Source organism: Hyperolius riggenbachi, chromosome 5 (assembly GCF_040937935.1).
Source record: "Hyperolius riggenbachi isolate aHypRig1 chromosome 5, aHypRig1.pri, whole genome shotgun sequence".
NCBI classification, from domain to species: Eukaryota; Metazoa; Chordata; class Amphibia; order Anura; family Hyperoliidae; genus Hyperolius; species Hyperolius riggenbachi.
Window position 1 is genome coordinate 256,786,362 of NC_090650.1, and position 25,407 is coordinate 256,811,768.

General features: G+C 42.0%; 1 protein-coding gene across 1 annotated transcript in view; it reads right to left on the reverse strand.

Annotated features, from left to right (window-relative positions):
- SLC22A23 (solute carrier family 22 member 23) overlaps positions 1-25,407 on the reverse strand; it is a 211,116-nt gene that overhangs the window by 10,459 nt on the left and 175,250 nt on the right. The window contains exons 4-9 of the mRNA XM_068236824.1: positions 22,414-22,582; positions 21,368-21,495; positions 20,306-20,408; positions 17,875-18,113; positions 13,502-13,534; positions 9,168-9,291 (exon numbers count right to left, since the gene is read on the reverse strand). Of these exons, the coding sequence (XP_068092925.1) occupies positions 9,168-9,291; positions 13,502-13,534; positions 17,875-18,113; positions 20,306-20,408; positions 21,368-21,495; positions 22,414-22,582 (796 nt within the window). The remainder of the gene's footprint in view (positions 1-9,167; positions 9,292-13,501; positions 13,535-17,874; positions 18,114-20,305; positions 20,409-21,367; positions 21,496-22,413; positions 22,583-25,407) is intronic.

The window sequence follows — 25,407 nt, forward strand, 5'->3', positions numbered from 1 at the left end:
GATTTGCAATCGATTGATCGATCGATCGATCGGCCAGAAAATCGGCTGAGTGTATGGGCTGCTTTAGTGTAGCTGTTGAAAATGAATAAGAAATCCTCCTGCACTATGCAGCTATTTACTCTTGCAGATAGGTAGTGGGTTTTGGACTGTCTTTTGGCAACAGAACTGTTAACATGGTTGCAAGTTGCAAAGTGCAGCTTGAGCTTTCTTTCAGTTTTGGGAATTCTTCTCTGACTGTAGATTGAAATTTAAAGATACAGTAGCAAGAAAAAGTATGTGAACTCTTTGGAATCATATGGATTTCTGCACAGATTGGTCATAAAACGTGATCTGATCTTCATCTACAGTGCTACCCATAATTATTCATACCCCTGGCAATTATTATAGGGAAAAAAAACATTTCTCAGCTTTTATTTACATTTGAGCAAAAAGTGTCCTGTCCAACATTATTCATACCCTTCTCAATAATCAATAGAAAAGGCTTTATTGGCTATTACAGCAATCAAACACTTCCTATAATTGCAGACCAGCTTTTTGTATGTCTCCACAGGTATTTTTGCCCATTCATCTTTAGCAATAAGCTATAAACTTTTCAGATTGGAGGGTCTTCTTGCCATCACCCTGATCTTTAGCTCCCTCCACAGATTCTCAATTGGATTCAAGTCAGGACTCTGGCCACTCCACTCCAAAACATTAATAATGTTGTCTGCTAACCATTTCTTCACCACTTTTGCTGGGTGTTTTGGGTTATTGTAAAGCTGAAATGTCCAGTGGTGCCCAAGGCCAAGTTTATCTGCAGACTGCCTGATGTTGTTGTTGAGAATCCTCATGTATTGCTTTTTTTTCTCATGGTACCATTTACTGTGATTAGGTTCCCTGGTCCATTGGCTGAAAAACACCCCCAAAGCATTAGGTTCCCACCACCATGTTTGACAGTGTGGATGGTGTTATTTGGGTTGAAAGCTTTTTCTTTTTTTACGCCAAATTAAGGAAACATCATTATGACCAAACAATGCAATTACTGTTTTATCTGACCATAATTCAGAAGATCAGAAGTCTTCTTTGTCCAGATGAGCATTTGCAAAGGCCAAGCAAGCTTTTGTGTGCCTTATCTGGAGAAGTGGCGTCCTCCTTGGTCTGCATCCGTGGAACCCAGCAGTGTGCAGTGTCAGTTGGATTGTCTGCCTTGAGACATTGCCACCAGCAGAGCCCAGATTCACCAGGATGGCCTTGGTGGTGATCCTTGGATTCTTTTTCACCTCTCTCACTATCCTCCTGGCCAGCACAGGTGTCGCTTTTGGCTTCTGACCACATCCTCTGAGATTTTCCACATTGCGGAACATCTTGTGTTTTTTAATAATACTTTGCACTGTAGTCACTGGAACATGAAAATACTTAAAATGGCCTTGTAGCATTTTCCTGACTTGTGAGCAGCCACAATGCTCAGCCGCAGGTCCTCACTGAGCTCCTTTGTCTTAGCCATGACTGTCCACAAACCAACTGCAGAGAGCTGCTGTTTTGTACCTGTTGAGTTGATTAAAAAAAGCTGTTCCCAATTAACTAGGGTAATAAGAATGCTTTAGAGCAGCTTAAACTATTTGGAATGGTATAGAACTTTGTATTTTCCCAGAGACTGACAGTTTGTGAAGGGTATGAATAATTTTGGACTGGACACTTTTTGCTCAAATGTAATTAAAAGTTGAGAATTTTTTCCCCACAATAATGCCTCTTGTACATCTTCTTTATCTTTTGGGAGACACCTATGTCATTTCCCATCAAAAAATGACTTGCTGGTTGAATAAAAGTAACTTTAAGTCAAAATTTGCCAGAGGTATGAATATGGGCAGCACTGTAATGCTGGGCATACACGGGCCTATTAGCTGTCGGATCGACTTCTTATCACCCGCTCGATTCGCCGCTATTGTCAGTTTGCGGGGATCGAGCGCGGAATCAATCCCTGTGGTGATCTGACACGTCGGATATTATCAATCGAACCATCAGGCTCGATTGATAATCCTCCCCTCGATGTCGTGTATGCCCAGCATAAGTCTCAACAATAGACAATTACGGTCTGCTTAAACAGAAGAAAATTTGCCTTCTGGAGTGGCCCAGTCAGAGTCCTGACCTCAACTCGATTGAGATGCTGTGGCATTACCTCAAGAAAGCGATTCACACCAGACATCTCAAGCATATTGCTAAACTGAAACAGTTCTATAAAAAGGAATTGTTAAAGAGTAACTGTCGGGCATAACATCAAAAATCAATTCTTTATTTTTATCTGGTAAACAAGTAAAAAGGATGCTAATCAAGCAATCCAAAAGTTAAAATCACTATTACTTTTCTTGTTGATAAATTATCATTCCCCAGTTTACATGACTTATTTGCTACACAGAAAATTTGGTACACAAAAGAGAAGTTGCAGGGCATGCTGGGTTGTCTTTTTTTGCTTCTCTAGTTCCCCTCAGACTTAACTAATGCAGCCTGATTGGCTGAAGCCTCTTTCCCTCCTGTTTTCCCCTCCCACACCTCTGTTCCTCTCTGATTGGCCAAAATTTCTCAGACTGAAACAATGCACTTTCTGTAGTGAAGGGCGGGCAAATCAGGCAGAGGAGACTAACGGTGGATATTACATCACGACTGGCTTCAAAATGCCACAGTAAATATGGAAACTGTCTAGAATAGCATTCTCTATCTTTCCTGTATAAAATTCACAGGAATCATAACGTGGACAGTGCAATACATATGTTATGTAAGTAGAGCAAGTATTTATCTACTTATATATTATTTTTTTTTTTCCTGAGATAGTATGACTGACAGCTCTTCTTTAAGAATTACTCCTGACCGTTGTGCATGTCGGATCTGCAACTACAGGAAATATTTGGTTGAAGTTATCGCTGCCAAAGGTTCAACCAGTTATTAAATACAAGGGTTCACATACTTTTTCCACCTGCACGGTGAATTTTTACATGGTGTGTTCAATAAAAACATGGAAACATTTAATTATTTGTGTGGTATTAGTTTAAGCAGACTGTGATGGTCTATTGTTGTGACTTAGATGAAGATCAGATCACATTTTATGACTACTGTAATTTGTGCAGAAATCCATATAATTCACATCCACATACTTTTTCTTGCTACTAAATTTGTAATAGTGTCACAGTACAACAAGACTTGTAGAGCACCAATCTATTTTTATGGCAAGTTTTTACCATAAGTAGACTTCACCTTTAAAGAGAACCAGAGCTAAAGTTAAGAAAATATTATATACATACCTGGGGCTTCCTCCAGCCCCATACGCGCTGATCGATCCCATGCCGCCATCCACCGCTGCCCGCATGTACAAGAACCGGCTTCCCGCGGTTCCGTCAGTCGGAGCCAGTCTAGCGTAGCAGCAGTGCGCTCTTTGCGTATCTCTGCAGCAGCCGCTGGAGAGATACGTAGAGGGCGCACTTCTCCAGCGTAGCACGGCTCCAATGACGTCAGTGACAGGAGCCGGTTCTATGGTGGCGTGGGATCGATCAGCGCGTATGGGGCTGGAGGAAGCCCCAGGTATGTATAGAATCTTTTCTTTACTTCAGCTCTGGTTCCCTTTAAAGATGAGCTGATCTGTCAAAACAGATGCAAAGGAACACAAGCAAACACAGAGCAGCCACCCTGAGGAATTAATCAAGTCTCGGCTACACTACTTCTGCTCCGTCATCTCTGCACTCACCTTCATAAACAGCCTATTTACTGTTATCATTTTTCAGTTCTTAAGAAAACATTATAAAGGATAGATGATCACTAACCTGACATTTGCCAATACATGGTGAACACTTCTTATAAACTATTCTTACATTGAGATGTTTATCCATTATTTATCTTAGTGCCCTGTATGCCAGAATGAAGTTGTGCTCACAAAAAGTGCTAAATGTCTAGCGCTTCTAAAGACAGAACTCTCCGCTTTGCTTTACTTAAAGTGTCTGATTCCTAGGCGTCGCTCTCTCAATGGGGTGTAGCAAACAAGTAATCTAAAACAGATGGACAGAGCGCTTCACAGTGTAATGCTGGGAATACACGGTTCGTTTTTGCCTTCGTTTAAACCTTCGATTCGTTCGGTAAACGAATCGAGTGTTGAAAACGTATGTGAAAATAGTCATAATCTCATTATAGTTTCGATTAATAGACCCCAAAAACGAACGACTAGTGATCGAACATGTTTGATATTATCTCTCTTTATCCATCTAATCGAGCCATTGGTAGGCTTGATGGCTGTTCAGATCGATTATATATTCGTTTATGCTAGTCCGTCCCTGTAAAAAGGGATTTTCGTTTCGTTTCTTTGCAGCCTTCGATCATTGGAAAAACGAAACCATCAGAATTGGAAAAAAAAACGAAACCGTGGGTGGTGATATTAACCGTATGACTGATTATTTCGGGATCGAAAAGGACAAAAGGCACAATCGAAACGAAGGTTTAAACGAAGGCAAAAACGAACCGTGTATTCCCAGCATAAAACCATATAACACGTTTAATATGCGCAAGTGCAAATGTACTTACAAGATAAAATGTAAAATATCGCATGTAAAGACAGCAAGTGGGCACGTCCTCCCTTTGGTGGTGTGGACACCGCTAAGACTGTGCACAGCAGCAGAGCGTTCGTTCTCTGGGAAGGGTCCTCTCACTGATGGGGGGCGTGTCTCCTGTCGTATCGTGCCTCTAGCGTGATGACGCGTTTCGGCATCCCTGCCTTCGTCGGATCACGCTAGGGCACTGGGCATGGTGGTCTTTAAAACCACCGTGCCCAGTGCCCTAGCATGATCCGACGAAGGCAGGGATGCCGAAACGCGTCATCAAGCTAGAGGCACGATACGACAGGAGACACGCCCCCCATCAGTGAAAGGACCCTTCCCAGAGAACGGACGCTCTGCTGCTGGCCACAGTCTTAGCGGTGTCCACACCACCAAAGGGAGGACGTGCCCACTTGCTGTCTTTACATGCGATCTTTTACATTTTATCTTGTAAGTACATTTGCACTTGCGCATATTAAACGTGTTATATGGTTTTACACTATGGAGCGCTCTGTCCATCTGTTTTAGATTACTTGTTCCCTGTATGCCAGAAGCTGTGTAGTGTGGCAAGGCTGTCACTGTTTGGAGTGGTGACTCAGGAGAACACATGCTCTGTAACACACTCCCAGTTTCAAAACCTGCATTACAGTAACCTAAGCTTCCCACTTCAACAATGACTGGAGCACATGGCGGGCCTGAATGACTGACGTGCCACCATGTAACAGCCACACTATGAATGCTGTAAACACAAGTAAGGCCCAGGTCACACTGCACGGAGGAAAAACTGATCCGTGGAAAAACTCATCCATGGAAAAGATCGGTTTTTAAAAGGCATCAGTTTTTTATCGGTGACCCTTGGTCCAGGTAGTGCACGTTCAATGCGACACGTCCATCACTCTGGATTTATCGCCGCCTCCCCAAACTTGCAGGCCATTCAGCAGAACGTGCCAAATGCAACCATTCTAATGGAGTAATGTGAATAGATCCTATTAATTAACACAGGTTCCGTTCACCTCCTTTAGGATCCGGTCCGCTTAGTTCTGCTAAATGGACTTTTTTTATGCCAGTGTGAGCCGGACCTTAGGATACAGAAAAGGAACATGAATCTGTAACATGAATTATGGGGAAATGTTAGGCTAGGTTCATACTACGCTGGATGCACAAATGTCCTGAGCGGATACGCTGTTCCCTGTCGCAGTGCCCGGCAAGATGCTTAAACCACAGTTGTACATCCGGCCCACAACTGCCAATACCACTATTCTGGCCCTCCGTCGAATCCTCCGTGCTGCTGACACCACTGCTGGGCTCAGGAACAAGTGCCGGTAAGCTCAGAGCCCTGGCAGAAGCATACAGCTACCATTGGTCAGGGCAATGGGAATCCTACCTAGCAACAGGGAAGATTCTCAATGGTCCACGTCTGAACTAATGAGAATCCTGGTGCTATGGAGGATTCCATTTGGTCTTTTGCAAACCAATGATAGCCCTATGGTTCTGTCAGGACTCAAATACTGATGGTTTTCCCGGAGCCCAGCAGCGGTCAGTGTGCAGGAGACCTGACTGGCAACCAAAGACACAGAAGACAGGTGACTAGACTGGAGGGGGAAAACAGCCTAGTGAGAAGACACTGTTTGCTCCCATAGGTCTGCACATACTCCATGAGCATTCGCAGCATGTGCGGGCTCTCGAAAAATTGTGCCGGTCATGCATTCGTGCTCCCGCCCTGATTTACAAGGCAAGTGTAAACGGATCCCTTAACATAGAATCTGCTTACACACGCACTTCCACCCTGCTGAGTCTTTTTGTGCCTAGTGTGAACTGGCCCTAAGAACATGCTCTTAGATTTTTATTGTCCATGTCTCTTCTGTGTCACTTTCTGTCTTGGTGAAACCAAGTGTTTTGCTGTGAGATGACATTACAATTTTCCCTCTCAACATCGTTCTCCATATTCTCCTCTGAAAGTATCTGGTGAAGGCTTACTGAAAATCTAGGGGATAATCCATGAGAGTACATGGCAAATGCTCTTCAAAGAGAGGGGATAACAAATCTAGCTAACAGCAATGCCTTGGGTGTTGCCAGGACAGGAACAGAGGGGAATTTAATATAAAAAAAACTGACAGAGCATCTAACTCTTCCCCACCATCTAATACGTTATTTGGATTTAAACTATAGAATGAAATGTAGCAGCAGGAGACATTACAATAATATATAGGGCACATGTTAAGAGTTGGGGTATCGTAAAATGCACAGGGGCACTCCGCAACATTTTTTATGCTAGATACACACACCTTACAATTTATGGCAGATTTACCGGTACCTGCCAGATTGATTATTTCCAACATGTCCGAACTGAATTTCGATACATTTTTCGATCTATTTCCATAGAAGTGAATGGAAATCGATCGGAAAAACAATCGAAAAATGTATCAAAATACCGATCGGACATGTTGGAAATAATCGATCTGGCAGGTAAATCTGCCACAAAATTGTATGGTGTGTACCAAGCATAAGGCAGACCAGCCTAAGAAGGATGAGTACAGTGAAAGGGCTGTGATCACTGAACACCAGAAACCTGCATAAATAAACACATTTATTTTAAACAGTAGGCTCAAGAGTGGATCAAGGGAAAGTAGAAATTAGCAACTGATAAGAGAAGAAAGCCACTGCAGTACAGAGGAACTATACTCCGATTTACTACATGCTAAATGGCCCATGCATATGAAGAAGAAAGGTGGGACATGTTACAATCCACCCCAAGAGAAAATTACTTCAGCAAAATTGGTTTGAAATCCAACTCCAATCAAGACTTGTTTTGGATAGAATAGAAAAGGATTACAATGCATTGCAGGGGACAGTGGCGTAGCTAAGGAGCTGTGGGCCCCGGTGCAAGTTTTACATTGGGGCCCCCCAAGCACTCTATATATAACAATTAATATGGCACACCAAGACCTGCCAATGGCAACTACAGTGTCAGAGGTGCAAGAAGTGGATGGGGAACAGTTTGTTATTGATTACCACTATTCAAAATATCTGTAGAAGTGATTATTATGAGCACAGGACCAATAGAGAGCTAATACTGTAGTTGAGGCAGGGCCCTTCGGCGCCCCTCTGGCCCAAGGGCCCCGATGCGGTGGCTACCTCTGCAACCCCTATTGCTACGCCCCTGGCAGGGGAGGATTGCTGTATCTGTGCAAGCAGGAGGGAATCATCCTTTCCTGTCCAGGATATGGGATAGATTCATTCTGCACAGATAGCAATTAAAGGGAATCTGAAGTGAAAATAAACTTATATTGTATGCGTAGAACAGCTAATGCTGGGAATACGCAATGAGTTTTTTTTCGGCAGATTTACTGTCCGATAAATTTTCTGATTGTTTCTTGTGATCGATTTCGATTCACTTCTATTAGAAAATTGATCAGAAAAACGATCAAAATCAGATCAGACCTGTTGGAAATTATCTATAGAGCCATCTATCTGCCGAAAAAACTCATGGTGTATTACCAGCATAAAAAATAGAACATTAGTAGCAGAGATATGAGTCTCATATTGTTTCCAATACAGGAAGAGTTAAGAAACTTCACTTGTTATCTATGCAAAACAAGCTTCTAGATCTCTCTGACTAATTTAGTCAGAGAGCAAAGTGCTTTTTTTTCTGAAGTACTTATACAACAAAGAAACCGTGAGGCCCAGTGCACACCAAAAACCTCTAGCAGGTTTGCAAAATGCTAGAGGTTTTTGAAGCAGATTTCAGAGCGATTCTAGGCAGGTTTTCTATACATGCCTAGCGTTTTTGTGTAGCAGATAACAAATATTGTTACAGTAAAAGCTGTTACTGAACAGTTTCTGTAACAAAAACGCCTGGAAAACCACTCTGATCTAGCGTTTTTCAGAGTGGTTTTCCACTTTCCTATAGTCTAACATCGAGGCAGAAACGCCTCAGAAATCTAAAAAATGCTACAGCCCCCGAGTTTGCGAACCGCTCTGGTGTGCACCAGCCCATTGACTTTCATTAGCCAAGCGTTTTTCCCCCTGCAAGCGTTTTAAAAAACGCTTCAGAACCGCTCTGGTGTGCACCAGCCCTGAAAGACAACTTCAGATAAGATTTTACTGCAGGGGAGGTCAAAGGGTCATTAGCTCTGCTTTGTAAAGTTTAAAATGCAGCGTGGTGTAGTTTGTAAACTGCAAGTATTAGAGAATGATGCAATATTATATTTAAAAAAAAGCTATATAACTGAAAATTAAAATATGAGACTCTTTTCCTTGCTACTAATGTTTTATTAATTAACTGTACTACAGATACAATTCATTATATCATGTTTGTTTTTGTTTTTTTGCATCAGTATCACTTTAAAAAAAAAAAGTATGCTTTTTAAAGTTTGAGCCACTAGTGCCCTCACTTCCTGTGTTTGTGATACCATGGGCTTACACTAGAGCAAAGCCACACTTGAGGGGCATTCTCCCCAGCTGAGATGCAGGTGTTTTCTAACACTTCATAGCTATACAAAAATGATTAATAAATAAAAAACTAATGAATAAGCATAATAAAAAAACAAGCAAACAAACAAAAAAAACCCAAATGGCTGCAGCTGGGCCTACAGAATTGTTTACTTGGGTTATTACCTGATCACAGTAGGTGTGATTTCTGCACAGAAAAAAACACTCAGACTTCCAACAGCATGAGAAGAAAACATCCCGATGATTGAGAATACAACGGAGAATTTATTTTTCACAGTTTCACTCATGCCTATAGCAAAACAAAAATATTTAACAATCAATTCAAACGTTGTTATTAATGCAATTCTTAAACCGAAATTTCACTTTATAACAAGCGATTTTCACAAAAACATGAAACATTTGCCCTGATAAGTATTATTTAGCAAGATTTGAAATGTTCTCCAACTATAAACTTCTGTCTCTGAGAGATCACTAAAGGAGAATGAGATTAGGGGGAGATTATTATTATTATTATTTATTAGATTTATATAGCGCCAACATATTACGCAGCGCTGTACAATAAATAGGCTTACAGACAATGATAACAGGGTTGACAGAACAATACAGGTAACGGACCATAGATACAACAATACAGGTAATAGCAATAAGATACACAACACAATGCAGATAATAGTACAATGCCAGATCATAAACTGGAATGGTAGTGGTAAAAAATTACCAGTTCCAAATTCTGGGTAAAGTGCACACAGTCAAGTATGATACACAAGGGAAGAGGGCCCTGCCAAAGGCTTACAATCTAGAGGGAGGGGCTGGTGACACAAAAGGAGGGGGTGCATCAAGAAGTTATTGGCAGAAAGGATTAGGGTAGTGTCGAGTTGATGTAGGCCTCCTTGAAGAAGTGAGTTTTGAGTGCTTTTTTGAAGGTGTTGAAGGTGGGAGCAAGCCTGATGGGCAGCGGGAGAGAGTTCCACAGGATAGGGGCAGCTCTAGTGAAGTCCTGCAGTCTGGCATGGGAGTGCGAGATGCGTGGGGTGGTTAAGAGGAGGTCGTTGGAGGAGCGAAGTGGGCGGCCAGGTGTATATCTGCTGACCAGGTCAGAGATGTAGGTTGGGCAGGACTTGTGTAAGGATTTGTATGCCAAACATAGGATCTTAAAGTTGATTCTGAAGTGAATTGGAAGCCAATGAAGGGATTTGCGTAGGGGAGTTGTGGAGACAGAGCGGTGGGAGGAGTAGATGAGTCTGGCTGCTGCGTTCATGATGGATTTTAGGGGGGCGATGCGGTTTTGAGGAAGGCCTGACAAGAGGGAGTTGCAGTAGTCCAGGCGGGAGATGATGAGGGCATGGACAAGGAGTTTGGTAGTGTCTGGGGTCAGGAAAGGCCGGATCTTGGAGATGTTGCGTAAGTGGAAATAGCAGGCTCTAGCTACGGTTTGGATGTGGGAGGTGAAGGAGAGGGCCGAGTCTAGGGTGACACCCAGGCAGCGGGCTTGTGTGGTTGGATGAATGATTGTGCCATTGACAGTGACATAGAGGTCAGTGGGGGGTGAAGCAGCACGGGGCGGGAAGATTAGGAGCTCAGTCTTATCCAGGTTTAGGAACCTGGCAGACATCCACGATGAAATAGCTGAGAGACCAGAGGATACCTTCTCCATGGTGGTGGTGGAGAGGTCAGTGGTATGGAGGTAAATCTGGGTGTCATCTGCATATAGGTGATAGTTGAAACCCAGAGAGGAGATGAGTTTTCCTATGGAGGTGGTGGGAGATCACTTAAAGGGACTCCGAGCAGTGCAGAAACTATGGAAAGATGCATATCATTTTAAAGCTCTCTTTCTCCTCTTCCCAATGATATATAAACCACCACCCTACGTCTTTTAGTTTTCGCTATTTTCGCGATTGAAATTGCCGCGACCGCGATTTCGATCGCGAAAATAGAGAAAACTAAAAGGTGTAGGGCAACGATTTAGGTGTCCTCAGAAAGAGGAGAAAGAGAGCTTTAAAATGATATCCATCAAGCCATAGTTATATTGTATTACACAGGGCGACACTTTCCCCAGTGTCAGCAGCTCCATTCTGCTGAATGCAGCTGCTGACTTTGACAAAAAGTCGCCCTGTGTAATACAATATAACTATGGCTTGATGGATATCATTTTAAAGCTCTCTTTCTCCTCTTTCTGACGACACTTACATCGTTGCCCTACGCCTTTTAGTTTTCTCTATTTTCGCGATCGAAATCGCGGCCGCGGCAATTTTAATCGCGAAAATAGCGAAAACTAAAAGGCGTAGGGTGGCGGTTTATATATCATTGGACAGAGGAGAAAGAGAGCTTTAAAATGATGTGCATCTTTCCATAGTTTCTGCACTGCTCGGAGTCCCTTTAAGGGCCTGTCTCCACTATAACTAGGCGAATCCACATAGAAAAAAACACCGATTCGCATGCGTATGAAATTTTGTGTGTGTTTGCAGGCTTTTTTTCATGCGCATTCACAAGCCTAAGCGATTTTCTTATTTTTAGTTTTGTTCCTGTCGTCATTCATCAGTATTGACCCACGAACACGCGTAAATGCATAAACCGTATGGAAAATTGTTAAAGAGGCGGCCATTTTTTTCACCTGCAGGGGGAAGTGAATTTTGACTGAAATTGAAATACATTGCTATGCGAATTCACAGGGGGAGTTAGGCGTCAGGTAGGTAGTGTGTGTGTGAGGGGGGGTGTCAGGTAGGTAGTTTGTGTAGGGGGGTCGGGTTTAGGGTTAGGCATCAGGTAGGTAGTTTAGGCAGGGCGGGGGGTTAAGGGTTAGGCATCTGGTAGGTAGTTTAAGTGGGAATGTTAGGGTTAGGTGAGCAGGATTCTGTGTGAGAGTGGCTTAGAAAAATATTGGTATTTAATACTGATATTTTACACTTTAATAGCAAAGTGTTGGTATTAAATACCGATTTTACTATCAACATTACAGGGCACTCTTTTTTTTGTTAGACTGTGAACGTGAAAATGATCTCCTCTGAGAAAACTTAGAACAAAAGATGAATTGGATTGGGCCCAATGTCTTTTATAGAGGGAAATGTATTGTAGGTCAAATGCTAGGACGTATACAGGGCACCATCAGCAGCAAGGCAGGCCTAAATCTCTGAAAAATTGACACCTACAGCTTTGCTTGGGAAAGCACATTACTAATTGGTGAGCTAAACAAATAATACCATTTACTAAGTTGTACGTCCCAAACTGCTTTTACAAAATAAAATAAATGAATGCAGGGTGCACACATGGCACTTAAATAGCCAAATATGCTGCACTTTCTAATAAGTGAACTCAGCACTCCCTGTGTACCTGGAGGCATTTTCTAGAACTGAAATATACAGGTCAATATCCTGTCAGCTTTCTTGGGAGAGTGGAAGCAGGCATGTGTCTGACATGTGAGTCAGTCTGCAGACATTGGCATTATGATCCCATGGAAGTGGCAACTCAGCATGCACAACACTCGCAGACTGGAGGCCCAGGTGCTGATTGCAAGTGATATTAAATATTTCTAGGCAATATAGCATATGAACCTGGTTCAAACATCTTAATTATTTTTTTATGTAATACTGAAGATGAAATTGATTTGTTATCTGCAGATCATGTCTGAAAGCCATTCCTTTCCAGTCTGTGCACAGATTACTGAATAGACCTGATGTGCAGAAAGTAAATGATAGATGCACAAGCAATCCTGTTACACACAGCAATGTGCAGTATAGAGCAGGGTCTGGAGAGAAAAGCTAAAGGCATGGTGGAAACTGTCACACAGCAGTTAGATCATTGCTGGTGTAAGTCTGCTGAATGCGGATGCAAAAGGAAGCACATGTAAAATGTAAACAGGCTAAAGAATGCAGGGGAAGGAGGGGGGATGTGTCATGTGACTTTAGGAGGAAGCAGTAATGTGCCTTAATTGCATTATAGCTCTGGGAAGGTGTGTAGGTGTAGGGTGTGTGTGTGTGTGTGTGTGCGCGTGTAGGTGTGTGTGTGTGTGTGTACTAACCGGTATGCCTGAGTGGATATCAGGGCCTGTTTTGGGGAGGGATGTTTTCCAGCTACAAAAAAAACCTCACAGAGCCTTCAGTGACGTCCTGTAGTTCCTACAGGCTTTCCAGGCGTTCATGCATGACTCCCCGTGTATCATGTGATAAGCTGGGAGCTATACACGGAGGACGCTGGAAAGCTGCTAGGCGCTATTGGTCGTCACTGGAGGCTCGGTATTTTATCCTGGATGAAGGGGAAGGTTTGTGCTTTCTCGGCCAGTTGCTCAAGCAGCTGGTAAGCACATGTACCCCCCATCAGGCGCTCCCCACCGGTGCTGGATACTGGGGAATCTGCTGGATAAGCTCACAGTGAATACCCAGATGACATTTGATATTTACACTGCTAAAGTAGAAAACCCTTTTTAAGTTGTTGTGCATGTAGTGTAGTGTAGATGTTAGAACTATGCTGTAAGAAAAGGAAGACATTCAGAAATAGCATCGTACCTGTATCAGGACGCTGAGTATATTTCCCAATCACTTATCACCAAAGGTGTCGATGCAAAGAAGAGGGGAAAGGGGAAAAAAAAGATTTATAATTTAACTGAATTTAATCACACCTTGCAATCATCTTAAAACAACTTTATACCTTGCATAGAATTTTAATTACATTCAGATTAAATATCTTTGACAGAAGTGACTCTCCTAATGAATCCCGAAGCCAAAGATAGAATGTAAATGGGATGGAAATCCACATGCAGAAGGGAAGAGGATCCTCTTGCTGTACACAGCCGTGAGTCATATCTAACAAGGGAATGTGCCGTTTATCCTCCAGAATGGAGTAGGCTTTTTATTATTAAAGATCATCATCATCCATAGCGGGATTCATACACTGCCATCTGTAAGACACATCTGAGAATAGTCACTTCCCCTGAGGCAGGAAGACTGAATCTGATCACCTGTGACACTTCTGTGCCATCCAATCAGTGCCCGTCACAAAACATACAGTGGGTGGGTGGTGGTGGTGGGGGGGGGGGGGGTATGGGGGGGAAGGAAGGAACCCACTTACAAAGAAATTAAACGTTTCTAATTTTTATGTTTAGAGTTTTATTTTAATTAAAAAAGACAGAATATCGACCAAAAATTCAGGAAAAAAAAAGCACATAAAAGAAGTTATAAACTGTTTTGCATGTAATTGAGTGAAATAAGTATTTTTAATCGTCTACAAGCCAAACAAAATTCAGGCTTATACATATTGGTTATGTGCCCATGTGGCACACAGATTACAATCAATCAATTACAAGTATTCCTGAGCTCAACTCATTATGTGCATAAAGCACACCTGTCCACAGAATCGGTTCCTTCCATTGCAACCTCTCCATAACCATGGGCAAGAACAAAGAGCTGTCATCCGGGACCGGCACAATCCTGGAATGGGCTTTAAGACCATTAGCAAGAAGATTGGTTAGAAGGTGAAAATTGCTGGTGCAACTATTGAGAAACAGAAGAAACATAAAATGACCATCATTCACCTTTGGTCTGGAGCGCTATGCATGATCTTGCCTCATGGGGTGTGCGCGATCATGAGAATTGGGTGGAATCAGCCCACAATTATATGAGAGGAGTTTGTTAATTATCTAAAGGTATCTGGAACCACAGTCACCAAGAACACCATTGGTAACACACTAAGCAATAACGGATTGAAATCTTACAGCACCCAGAAATCCTGCTGCTCAAGAAGGCACATACAAAGGCCTCAAGTTTGCTTAAAGCAAACCTAAACCGAAAAATAAAAGTCAAAATAAACATACACGTCATACTTACCTCCAGCATAGGCTCAACACACCATACAATCTTGGTTGTTCAATCTTACCACTTTCATGTAGTATAAGAGCTTATCCAATCAATCATTCAAGGTATTTTTAATCTGTTGGCTCTTATACTACATAGATTTGGTAAATCTGTACAACCAAGATTGTATGGTGTGTGTTGAGCCATAGTCTATTCATCAAACTCTCTCTCTCCTCTCGTGTCCTGTTTGTCCACTGTGATCCATGGAATTCTCCGTCCTTCATATAAAAAATTGTGACTCCGTAAGCACTCAATTAACCAGTAATATCGCTTGAGCCATAGGGAAACATGGGCATTACCTTGCACATCAGTTGTCCTTTCAGTTATAACTGACAACTGATATACTGAAAATGGGCCATAAGGTTTTCCCCTTCCAGAACTGGAAGGAATCATAGTTAACTCCTGAGGCAAGTACCCCCTAAGGGGACATTTTTTCCCTTCAGGTACACATTAAAGGACAACCGAGGTGACACGTGACATGAGGTAGACGTGTATGTATAGTGCCAAGCACACAAATAACTAGGCTGTGTACCTTATGTTCTTTCACTGCCTAAAAGAGTTAAACATCAGGTATGCAAGTGACAGTTTCTGTCCGGGTAGGACTGGGTCAGATTATATCATAACCCTCACTGATAAGTAATTACAGCCATAAAATACTTTCCCGTCAGCAAATGGCTTCTGAGAGCAGGAATGAGATAAAAAGGTTCAATAATTCATAGATTTGAGCTCTAGCATACTTCAGAGAAGGTGTCATTGAGCAGAGACAATGAACCAGTAAAAACTTAAAAACTAGATTTAAATATAAAATAAAACTGTGGGATATCTAAAAAAATTCATTTTTAGGAGAAAGAGGATAGATACAATTATTTTTCTCATCAGTTTATTTTCACCTCGGATGTCCTTTAACCCTCCTGGCAGTTTGCTAAAAAACCGCAAGGGGGCAGCAAATCAGTTTTAAAAAAAAATAAAAAATTCTTTTTCATGTAGCGAGACAAGGTCTCGCTACATGATAGCCGCTGCTTAGCGGCATCCCCCCAGCCCCTCCGATCGCGATCAGGAGATCCCGTTCAAAGAACGGGATCTCCTGGAGGGCTTCCCCCGTCGCCATGGCGACGTCAAAGGGGACTCTGATCCACCCCACAGCGCTGCCTGCCACTGATTGGCCAGGCAGCGCACGGGGTCTGGGGGGGGGGGGGTGGCCGCGGCGCGACGAATAGCGGCGGATCGACGGGTAGCGGCGGCGATCGCATTGCACACGCAGCTAGCAAAGTGCTAGCTGCGTGTAGCAAAAAAAAAAATTATGCAAATCGGCCCAGCGGGGCCTGAGCGGTGCCTTCCGGCGGCATAGCCTGTGCTCAGCACGGGCTTACCGCCAGGGAGGTTAAGGTTCTTGAGTGGACTAGCCAGTCTCCCAATTCTCAGTCCTATAGACAAATCTGTGAGGGAGCTGAAGCTTCACATTGTCAAGAAGCAGGCAAGAAACGTAAAGCATGTAGTTTCTGTAAAGAGGAGAGGACCAAACTACCTCCTGTGCAAAGCGGTGACCAAATACAAGAAACCTTTTACCATTGTGCTGGCCAACAAAGGTTTCTCCACCAAGTACTAAGTCATGTTTTGCTTGGGAATCAAAAACTTATTTCACTTAGTGACATATAAATCTATTTTATGTAATCTTTTTTTTCTAGATTCTTGGTTGAGATTTTGTCTCTCTCCATTACAATGAAACTACCATCATAATTACAAACTGTTCATTTCTTTGCAAGTGGACAAACTCACAAATTTAGCAAGGAATCAAATAATTTGTTCCCCACTGTATCTGTTTGAAGTTTAGAAATTCAAAATTATCCTGTAGACAGAATATAGGATATTTCAAGTAAGACAGCTGCTATTTGTCCTAGCAAGGGTCAAGGCGTGATTTTTTTTTTTTTTGTAAACACCTGATTTACCATAATATTAGTATATTGAAATTAGCTGCATATTGTGCTGTTAACTTTGTTTCAAATTGTGGTTTCACAATAAAAAAAAAGAATAATTAAAGCATTTTGTAAACATGTCACCACTAAACTATAGCTAAGCGGCCGGTCTCTTAACACTGGTAAAAACGTTTCCTAAAAAAAAAGTGAAATGCTGGCTACTGGCTACAGATGAGCTAAAGTTTGCCACAATGTAAAAAATAAACAGAACAGGGATGATCACAAGGGCAAAAAGCACTTCTGTTCCCAACAGAGCCCATTTTTTAGTCTTTCCCTGGCCAATCAGAGCAACGTCTCCTAGTCTTATCTATACTAAAGGTTACCAAAAGAAACTAAAAATAAGAATGATCTAAGTACCGTAATCTGGATTTGAAGCATATTTCATCTGTTACCTTATCTCCTTGGCACACAGTTGTGCAGAGGAGTTGAATTTTTCCTTGTAGCAAAATTTAGTTAGTTGCCAATATTGGCTGCAAAACTGCCCCAAGTCTGTTACAGGAGGGAGGGATTTTTCACAGAATTCACCAACAACTTGATAGTGCACACATCTGCCTATATAGTTTGATAGCACTATAGAAATCAATCAATAATAATAATTTGATAGAATGGCTGAGGTTTACTTCTGTATTGCATAGTCGTAAATTTAACAGATCTCAAATCTAAATACAGCATTTCCGCTGACAGACCTCTCATAATGTGCTGCCTAGGCAAAGAGTACTACCTGTAGGCCAACTCAGCAGTCTAAGTATTTAACTCTTTCCTCACCCTCCCCATGTGTTTATATAAATAAAGTCCTGTGTACAGCTCATCACCCTACTCTTCCTGCAGTAAGAAACCATTTCTCACAGCTCTTTCATTCAATCTTACTCATTCAATTCTGTATCACATGGTTGGAAAGAACGGGTGCCATTAATATGATACAGAAACCTGGCTTTCATGTCTAAGCAGTATGGTGAGCACTCTGTAATTTCATTTGTCACAAACCTGCATAAACACACAGCTTCTGGAAAGCACAATGCTTGTATGGCACTTCCATTACATATTTGGTTCACTTACAATTCAGAAGTCCTAGCTGAAGAAGAGACGCCAGAGCAGTTAAAATCATGAATAGAAGCAATCCTCCTCTTCTTCCTAAAAACCCAACAACGGGGCACATAGCCAGGCATGATGCCAATGTAATTCCAGCCATGGCAAAGTAGTTGGCATAGAAGTTATGCATGATGCTCATGCCCATGTTCACATCCGGGTCCATGAGACTTTTGGCGAAGCAGTGGTGTATGCCGTATCCAGTCAGCCTGAATGAGCCAATCAAAAACACTGTTCAAATATAAAACAGGCCACCATCTGTAAATACTGTGCATATTAAAGTGGACCAGAACTTCCTCTCTGCTCTAAATGATAAGCAACAGCATAATAACCTTTATAGAAAAAACATTTGTTACAGCTGATACAAATCCTGCAATAAATCTGCAGTGCGTCCACTTCCTGTTTTCATGGAGGCAGACATAGGGTTAACATCCTGGGTTTACAAATTAGCTGCTACATACTATACTGTAAATTGCGCAAAAGGTGGATCAGCGCATCACCAGGCCGCTTCCGAATGGCCTACAATCAGAGGTGCGCTGAGCCCCCCAGAAACCTCAAACGCACCTTGAACCCAAACAGAAGCTCTGCATATACACCAAAAGCAAGGCTGCTAAGTGGGAGCAGCTGACCAAAAATGAATTAAATTAGTACATGGCAAAGAAATGAACAGCGCTACTTCTGTTTGGGTTCAAGGTGCGTTTGCAGTTTCTGGGGGGGCTCAGCGCACCTCTGATTGTAGGCCATTCGGAAGTGGGCTGGTGATGCGCTGATCCACCTTTTGCGCAATTTTCGATTTTACTTGGTAGCGCGCCCAGGCTATGCATATGCATAGGTTAGGATTTAGTTAGTGTTAGGTCCCCTCCCATATGAGGATGACTTCTTCGCAGTGGGAGGGACGAGTACTTAAAGAGACTCTGAAGCGAGAATAAATCTCGCTTCAGAGCTCATAAATAGCAGGGGCACGTGTGCCCCTGCTAAAACGCCGCTATCCCGCGGCTAAACGGGGGTCCCTTCACCCCCAACCCACCCCCCGCAAAAGTGTGTCGTAAAAAGGTCGCAGAATTTCCCTTCCTGGAGGCAGGGCTAACGGCTGCAGCCCTGCCTCCAGTCGCGTCTGTCAGCGGCGCATCGCCGCCTCTCCCCCGCCCCTCTCAGTGAAGGAAGACTGAGAGGGGCGGGGGAGAGGCGGAGATACGCGCTGACAGACGCGCGTGGGGCAGGGCTGCGGCGGTTAGCCCTGCCCCAACCAGGAAGCGCTCCCCGGGTGTATCGAGGGGGATTTGGGGGTGAAGGGACCCCCGTTAAGCCGCGCTATAGCGGCGGTTTAGCAGGGGCACACGTGCCCCTGCTATTTATGAGGTCTGAAGCGAGATTTATTCTCGCTTCAGACTCTCTTTAACAAGTTGCATGCAAGCTGTTACAGGAAACCAACATCCTCCAGTGGTAGACAGGTCATGTGTATGCTAGGTGTGTATTTTATCCCACAAGTGGGGCTTGCACTCTCTTTCAGGTAGGCACTTATCTGTTTTTAAGTAGCGCTGTTCATTTCTTTGCCATGTACATACTATACTGTGATCAGTCTCAAGTTAGGCAGAATTAGGCTTAACTCTCTAAATACATACAGGTTGCACGTCTCTAGGTTTTTCTTCTGTACTGTGTAAGTGTACAGGTCCACTTTAAATCTAACATACATCTAAAGGACTGTTATTTTATATTTTCGTATACATTTAATTTTCCTAATCACAGAAATATATAGGAAAGCTGTGTTTTTTGTGGTATTTGGTAATACCAGTCAGGAATACAGTAGAATCCCTTTATAGTAAACTCCAAGGGACCAGGAAAAGTAGTTTATCAGCATTGGTCATACATTGTATATTTACTGTATATGGGTGCATTTGCTGGGACCTGAGGACTGAGTTTACCATTATCCAGATGTTCACTATATCAGAGCATACTATAGTCAGATTCTACTGTACATGATTAAATGTACAGTGTATACTTCCTGGAGATTTATTGATGGGTTCTTGCAGTGGGGCTAATGTGTGTTTATGTCAAACACTCCATCATTGATGAAGTCATACACCAGGGGGCTGGAGGCATGTAAATACTGCATGCAAGATTCAGCAGTTGTTACTGGGCCTCATACCCAACCTCATAAGACAAGTGTGGACAAATGGTTAGAAGTCTGAATATAGATCATGTGATTACCGGAACAAGACCCATAAGAGTTTCTATAATCACTCAATCCTAATACCAAGGAGGGAACATTGAGAAAACAAGCAATACAAATGACATGTAAGGGATAGAAGCGATAGATGCTGTACCACAGAGAATTTGTGATGCATTAGACATGTATTTCACTGATCGTTATCAACCAAACATATATCTTTCAGAAACTTACGAATTCACACAGAGAACAAGGACATTCTTCCACAAGTTCCTGGTCCCCGCCACTTTCACAATGCAAACTTTCTTTGGTTTACTTGCCAACTCTCTCTCTAATTCTGCAATAAAATCACATGGTTAGAAATGATATTATAATAATCTCTGATGTGAATAGGGGCATGCATCAACAAACACCAATTTTCAAAACACTCGTCAAAAGCATCATTTCAGAATTCGAACACCACAAGAAATCTTGCATACTGCATATTGCCAGTAGCTTCTTGCAACATTTAGCATGTGCCCCAAGCTCTTCTTTAAAATAAACCTGTCAATGGGAAATATCTCCAGCTAAATTATCACTATGACAACAGGTAAGTCCCTCCTAGCAGAACAAGAGTTCACATCCTGAACTTAGCTGCATCTTCCAAGAAGAGGGATCTTCCTTTCCCAGGCTGCTGTAAGAAAAAAAATCTACCCTGCCCAGAGTTAACTCTGTACTTGGTGATGGTCAGTGCTCCTTGCATCTTTGGCCACCAGCAATAGCCGGTACCTGAATTACGTGTTGTCTCTTATCAGGAGGAATAGCATAAATGCCACCCAGGAGTTTGCCTACAGCAGGGTGAGTAGTCTTTTGGCTTAGCCCTGTGCCGGAATTTGCCTGAGGCCATTTCAAATGTACGCATTTAGGGACGGTTCATATGTACTATTACCAGCAGCCATAGCGCTCATAGATCAATCCACTCATTCAAGTGGATGGGCAGCACCTGTACTGTCATTTTTCGCCGACTGCACGAACACCACATTCCAAACCCGATTTTTCCTACAATTTCAGTCGATGCTCAAAGCAACATGCTGTTTTCAAAGTTGCTTACTGCCATGTCTCTCTGACCCCCTGTGAGAGTGAAAAATGGCAGAAGCCACCAAACGCTTTCCAGCACCCCTGCAGAAAATGTGACCGACACGCTGGCAGAAGCGTGAACCAGCCCTTACTAGCACAGTAACGTGTAATTCTATTAAATGTAAAATAAATAAATATTGAAACAGGTCACGGCATCACCTATCTACAGCAATGACTCACCTGGCATAACTCTTTTATAGTCACTTTCCATGTTTACTCTGTTCCTGTGGATGATCTTCAGAATTTGCTTCTTAGAAGCATCAAACTGCATAGTAGCCATCAGCCACCTCAGGGACTCTGGAAAGATGCTTCAAGCAAAAAAGTAAAACCGTGTTATAGCAATTTTAATTTTTATTGAAAAATGAAATATACCTGAAGAAAGTGAATGTCCCCAAAAAACAAATCTAGCGCAAGTCAAGTCTAGTCATATACAAACATGTATGTCTCCACCTTTCTGACTAAGGTGTCCTCACAAATGCCTTGATGTTAAGCCTGGCATACAAATCAATCATTTTATGAAATCAACTGTAAATGGATTCTGAATTTTTCTTAAATTTATAAGGTATTGATAGCAAATGTCTAACTGAAAGAACCTTCAAACTTTCCATAACCAGGCCAAAACGCATCTGTACAGTTTGCCTTGTATAGCTTTGTCCTATGTTGTATAACCTTGTCACATCTGTCACATCCTTTGTATCAATTATTTATTGTCCAGTGCTGCAGAATAGGTTAACCTTTATAAATAAAATAAATAATAATAAATGGCACAAGCATCTGATGAGCTTTGGGTACTGAGTGATTCCCATTCAATCAAAATAGGAGCAGGAGTACAGACACTTCACTCACTGAAACTTTCTCCCACTGGGAATTTCTTCACTGCACAATCAACTGTACATGGATCTACATGTACATCTGTACAATACAGACAGAGTACTGCTCTGGCACAGTGTGAACCCAGCCCAAGCCCAGTGCAATGAGAAGTATTAGGGCTCGTTTACACTACACACAAGTCCAATTTTAATGTGATTTTACATGCAGCTCAGATTCCAATTTTTGATGCGATTAAAAAAAGTCCTACATGCTGCGTTTTTCTTCTTGAGTTGTTGGCATCCAGTGATTTGCAGTGAGAAAAGAAGCCTGCCAGTTTTAATCTGAAAGATGCTTTAAAATATCTTATGTCTTATCAGTGTAGAATTCCCCTTTGGTTAAAGAGCTGCTGTACTTACTACCAGTAGGATAGCATCAAGATGAAAGGGCAGATGATGACAGCTTGGAGGATCTGCCAGTCTCTGCACAGAGCTGCCAACCCTGGCAGAAGGAACTGTCCAGCCATTCCAATGAAACTGGCCACCATTGTGATCATGAATCTATGGCTGGGAGGACACAGCTCAATTCCTGGAAGACAAAAAGAAAAAAAAATGAAAGAAAAATGTAATTCAGCAATACTAGTGACTGTGCCAGTAGGTTGTAATATCACATATTAAATCACAGAAGGCTATGGGCATAGATTTTCAACTTTGAAAAGCAAGGTTTTAAAGCACATAAGCTAGGCTGTGGTTTCCCCGTCCGGATTTGCATATGGGGAAAGGCAGCAAATCACTCATAGTGGAAACAGACCCCAAGTCATTTACAATACTGTACACTAAAAATAAATTGTGCTTTTCTAACGAAGTATATATCAAGAAATGTGTTAGTAAAGCAGTGATCATTCTTCCTAGCTCACAGTAGCATATACATTGTATTTAAAACTCAGCTCCCATTTTTTTTATTGAATATAGTACATTTGCATTAATTAGCAGTGCACAGAGCACTCTTGCATTTCAGTACTTTTTCCAATAAATACATCTATAATAGCTGGCTGGCCACACACATATCTATCTATTGATCGATCTATCTCATCACTGTGTTTTAATGTCGTACTTTGAGTTTCATAAGACTATGCTGATCTGCAGTGCTGAACACAGAGTAGCTATTCCAGCTGCACAGGTAGGAAATAGAATGACAGCTGCTCTCATGCAGGGAACACCCACCCACTCTGCTGCCAGCACCGTGTCTGTTGGAGGAAACTGGGTCACACAACTGACTTTTCCAAAGGGAATTTCTCTGAACTGTTGCATCAAGTATAAAATCTGTGTGATGAATGCCATACCCCCCCCCCCCCCCCCCCCCATTTCACCTCTAACACATTAGCTTTAATGGCATTTTATATAGATATGGATGTCATTTTGAAGTAGATTTTCAATAGATTTGAGGTTTATTCTGACTCTAACTACTGTTAAAATGAACCAAGCACCATTTTTAGGACCCAAGGACATCTCAATAGCACGTTAAAAATGCATGCCAACAATGTGGCCCATTAATAAAAAAAAACTTCAATTGATTACCCTACTTTCAACACCTGCCTGACCGCAGAAATTTCAGCAGATAATGACTGATGTAATTATTTTATTGCACACATTAGCAGAGAGCAAATCAAACTTTCATTATCCAAAGAGTTTAGAGAAGCAACAGTTGCTATCTTGACACCTTCCCCTGGGTAAATAATGGGCAGCTAGAAGGGGGGGGGGGGCATGGCAGCGCCTACAGCTATTACAAACCAGGACAAGTTGCAGAAAAAAAGTGGCGCACGATTCCCTTTAAGAACACGTAGTGTGTATAAGCTTATTACTTTTCCATGCAGGCTGCTAACTCCGCTTTATCCTAAGGCATCACACCGCCTATAACTGTAGCGGACGTGCTGAACGTACCGGATTCTGTCTACAGCACAAACCTGTCTATACACGCCTATGCCAATCACTTTATGAAGTGATCCCTACAGATATAGAAACCTTGCTAAAGCAAATCTGTCAATAAAATGCATTGAGAAGAAATGCTCAGAAAGCGGCTTCTTCCCACTCAGAGCAGCGTACCCAAAATACTTTATGGCACATTAAAACTTAAAGGAATAGGCTTTTGATCAGTAACTCCATAAATGTTTAATAAAACAATACCCCGAATTGCATAATTAATTATCCTTATTGTAAATAACAGTTACATTTCAAAAAAAAATATCAAGAATCAGCAGTCAGAAGATGTCCCTGCGTGATTTTTACTGGAAAATTAAATGCGCGATGAAACTTTAATACGACATTACGGTTGTAAATGACAATCATATACATCATTTCCAATTGCAATCAATGAATAATTTGCATCAAAGCCTAAGAGTGCCAGAATCACACAGTAACCGGCTACGTAACAGAGCACATTATTCTGCAAGGCTCACTCCTTGCTCACTGCAGTAAAATGGAAAGCCTGCACTAAACTGCCTGCTATTTTAAAACCCTTTAAGATATAGCTGAACTGGGCCCTCAGATGTGTTTGTTTCATGAAATGTATCTCTGGGGAATGGAGGCCCGCTTTCATGTAGATCTCTGATCAAACAGCTATAGAGGGGCAAATGTGCCTAGAACAGTTCAAGCACTGCAGCAGAGCAAGCAGTAGACTTCACAGCAGGAGAGACTAGCAGCTGTCTGGCTTCTCTACCATATACTGGTATTTAGTCTGAGGAGGAATTATTTATCCAAGCAAAATAGACAAAATATTCCCTATTACATTAACCCTTACGAAATCATTGTACTTTGCAGAGACTGGACCAGTTCCTTGCCACTGCCTGTTGAAGGGAATATGAAGTGAAAATAAACTTAAGATAGAATGATTTGTATGTGTAGTACTTGCTAAGAAATAAAATATTATTAGCACAGATATGAGTCTTATATTGTTTCCAGTAAAGGAAGAGTTAAGAAACTTCAGTTGTTATCTTTGCAAAAGAGCATCTGTGAGCTCTGCAACTTTATAAAGTTGTGGACAGCACTGTCTTTTGAGGCACTTATCTCAACTGTCTCTCATTGTTTCTGCTTTGTTTATGGTTTTTCTGCAGAGAAAAGTTCAAAGGGCCAGTAGCCTGCTCTGTGAAATCATTTAAAATGCTGAGTATATTGTGGAAACTGCAATTATTAGAGAATGATGCAAAGTTATAAAAAAAAGCTATATATCTGAAAATAACACTATTTTCTTTTCTACTAATGTTCTATTAATTATCCGTACTACACAACCAATTCATTATATCATGAGTTTTTTTTCCGCTTCAGTGTCACTTTAAAACATGGAAGCATTAAAGGTAACTTACTACAGCACAATTGCAGTCATGTCTCTCTTTGGGGACATCCCATCAGGTGCATTAA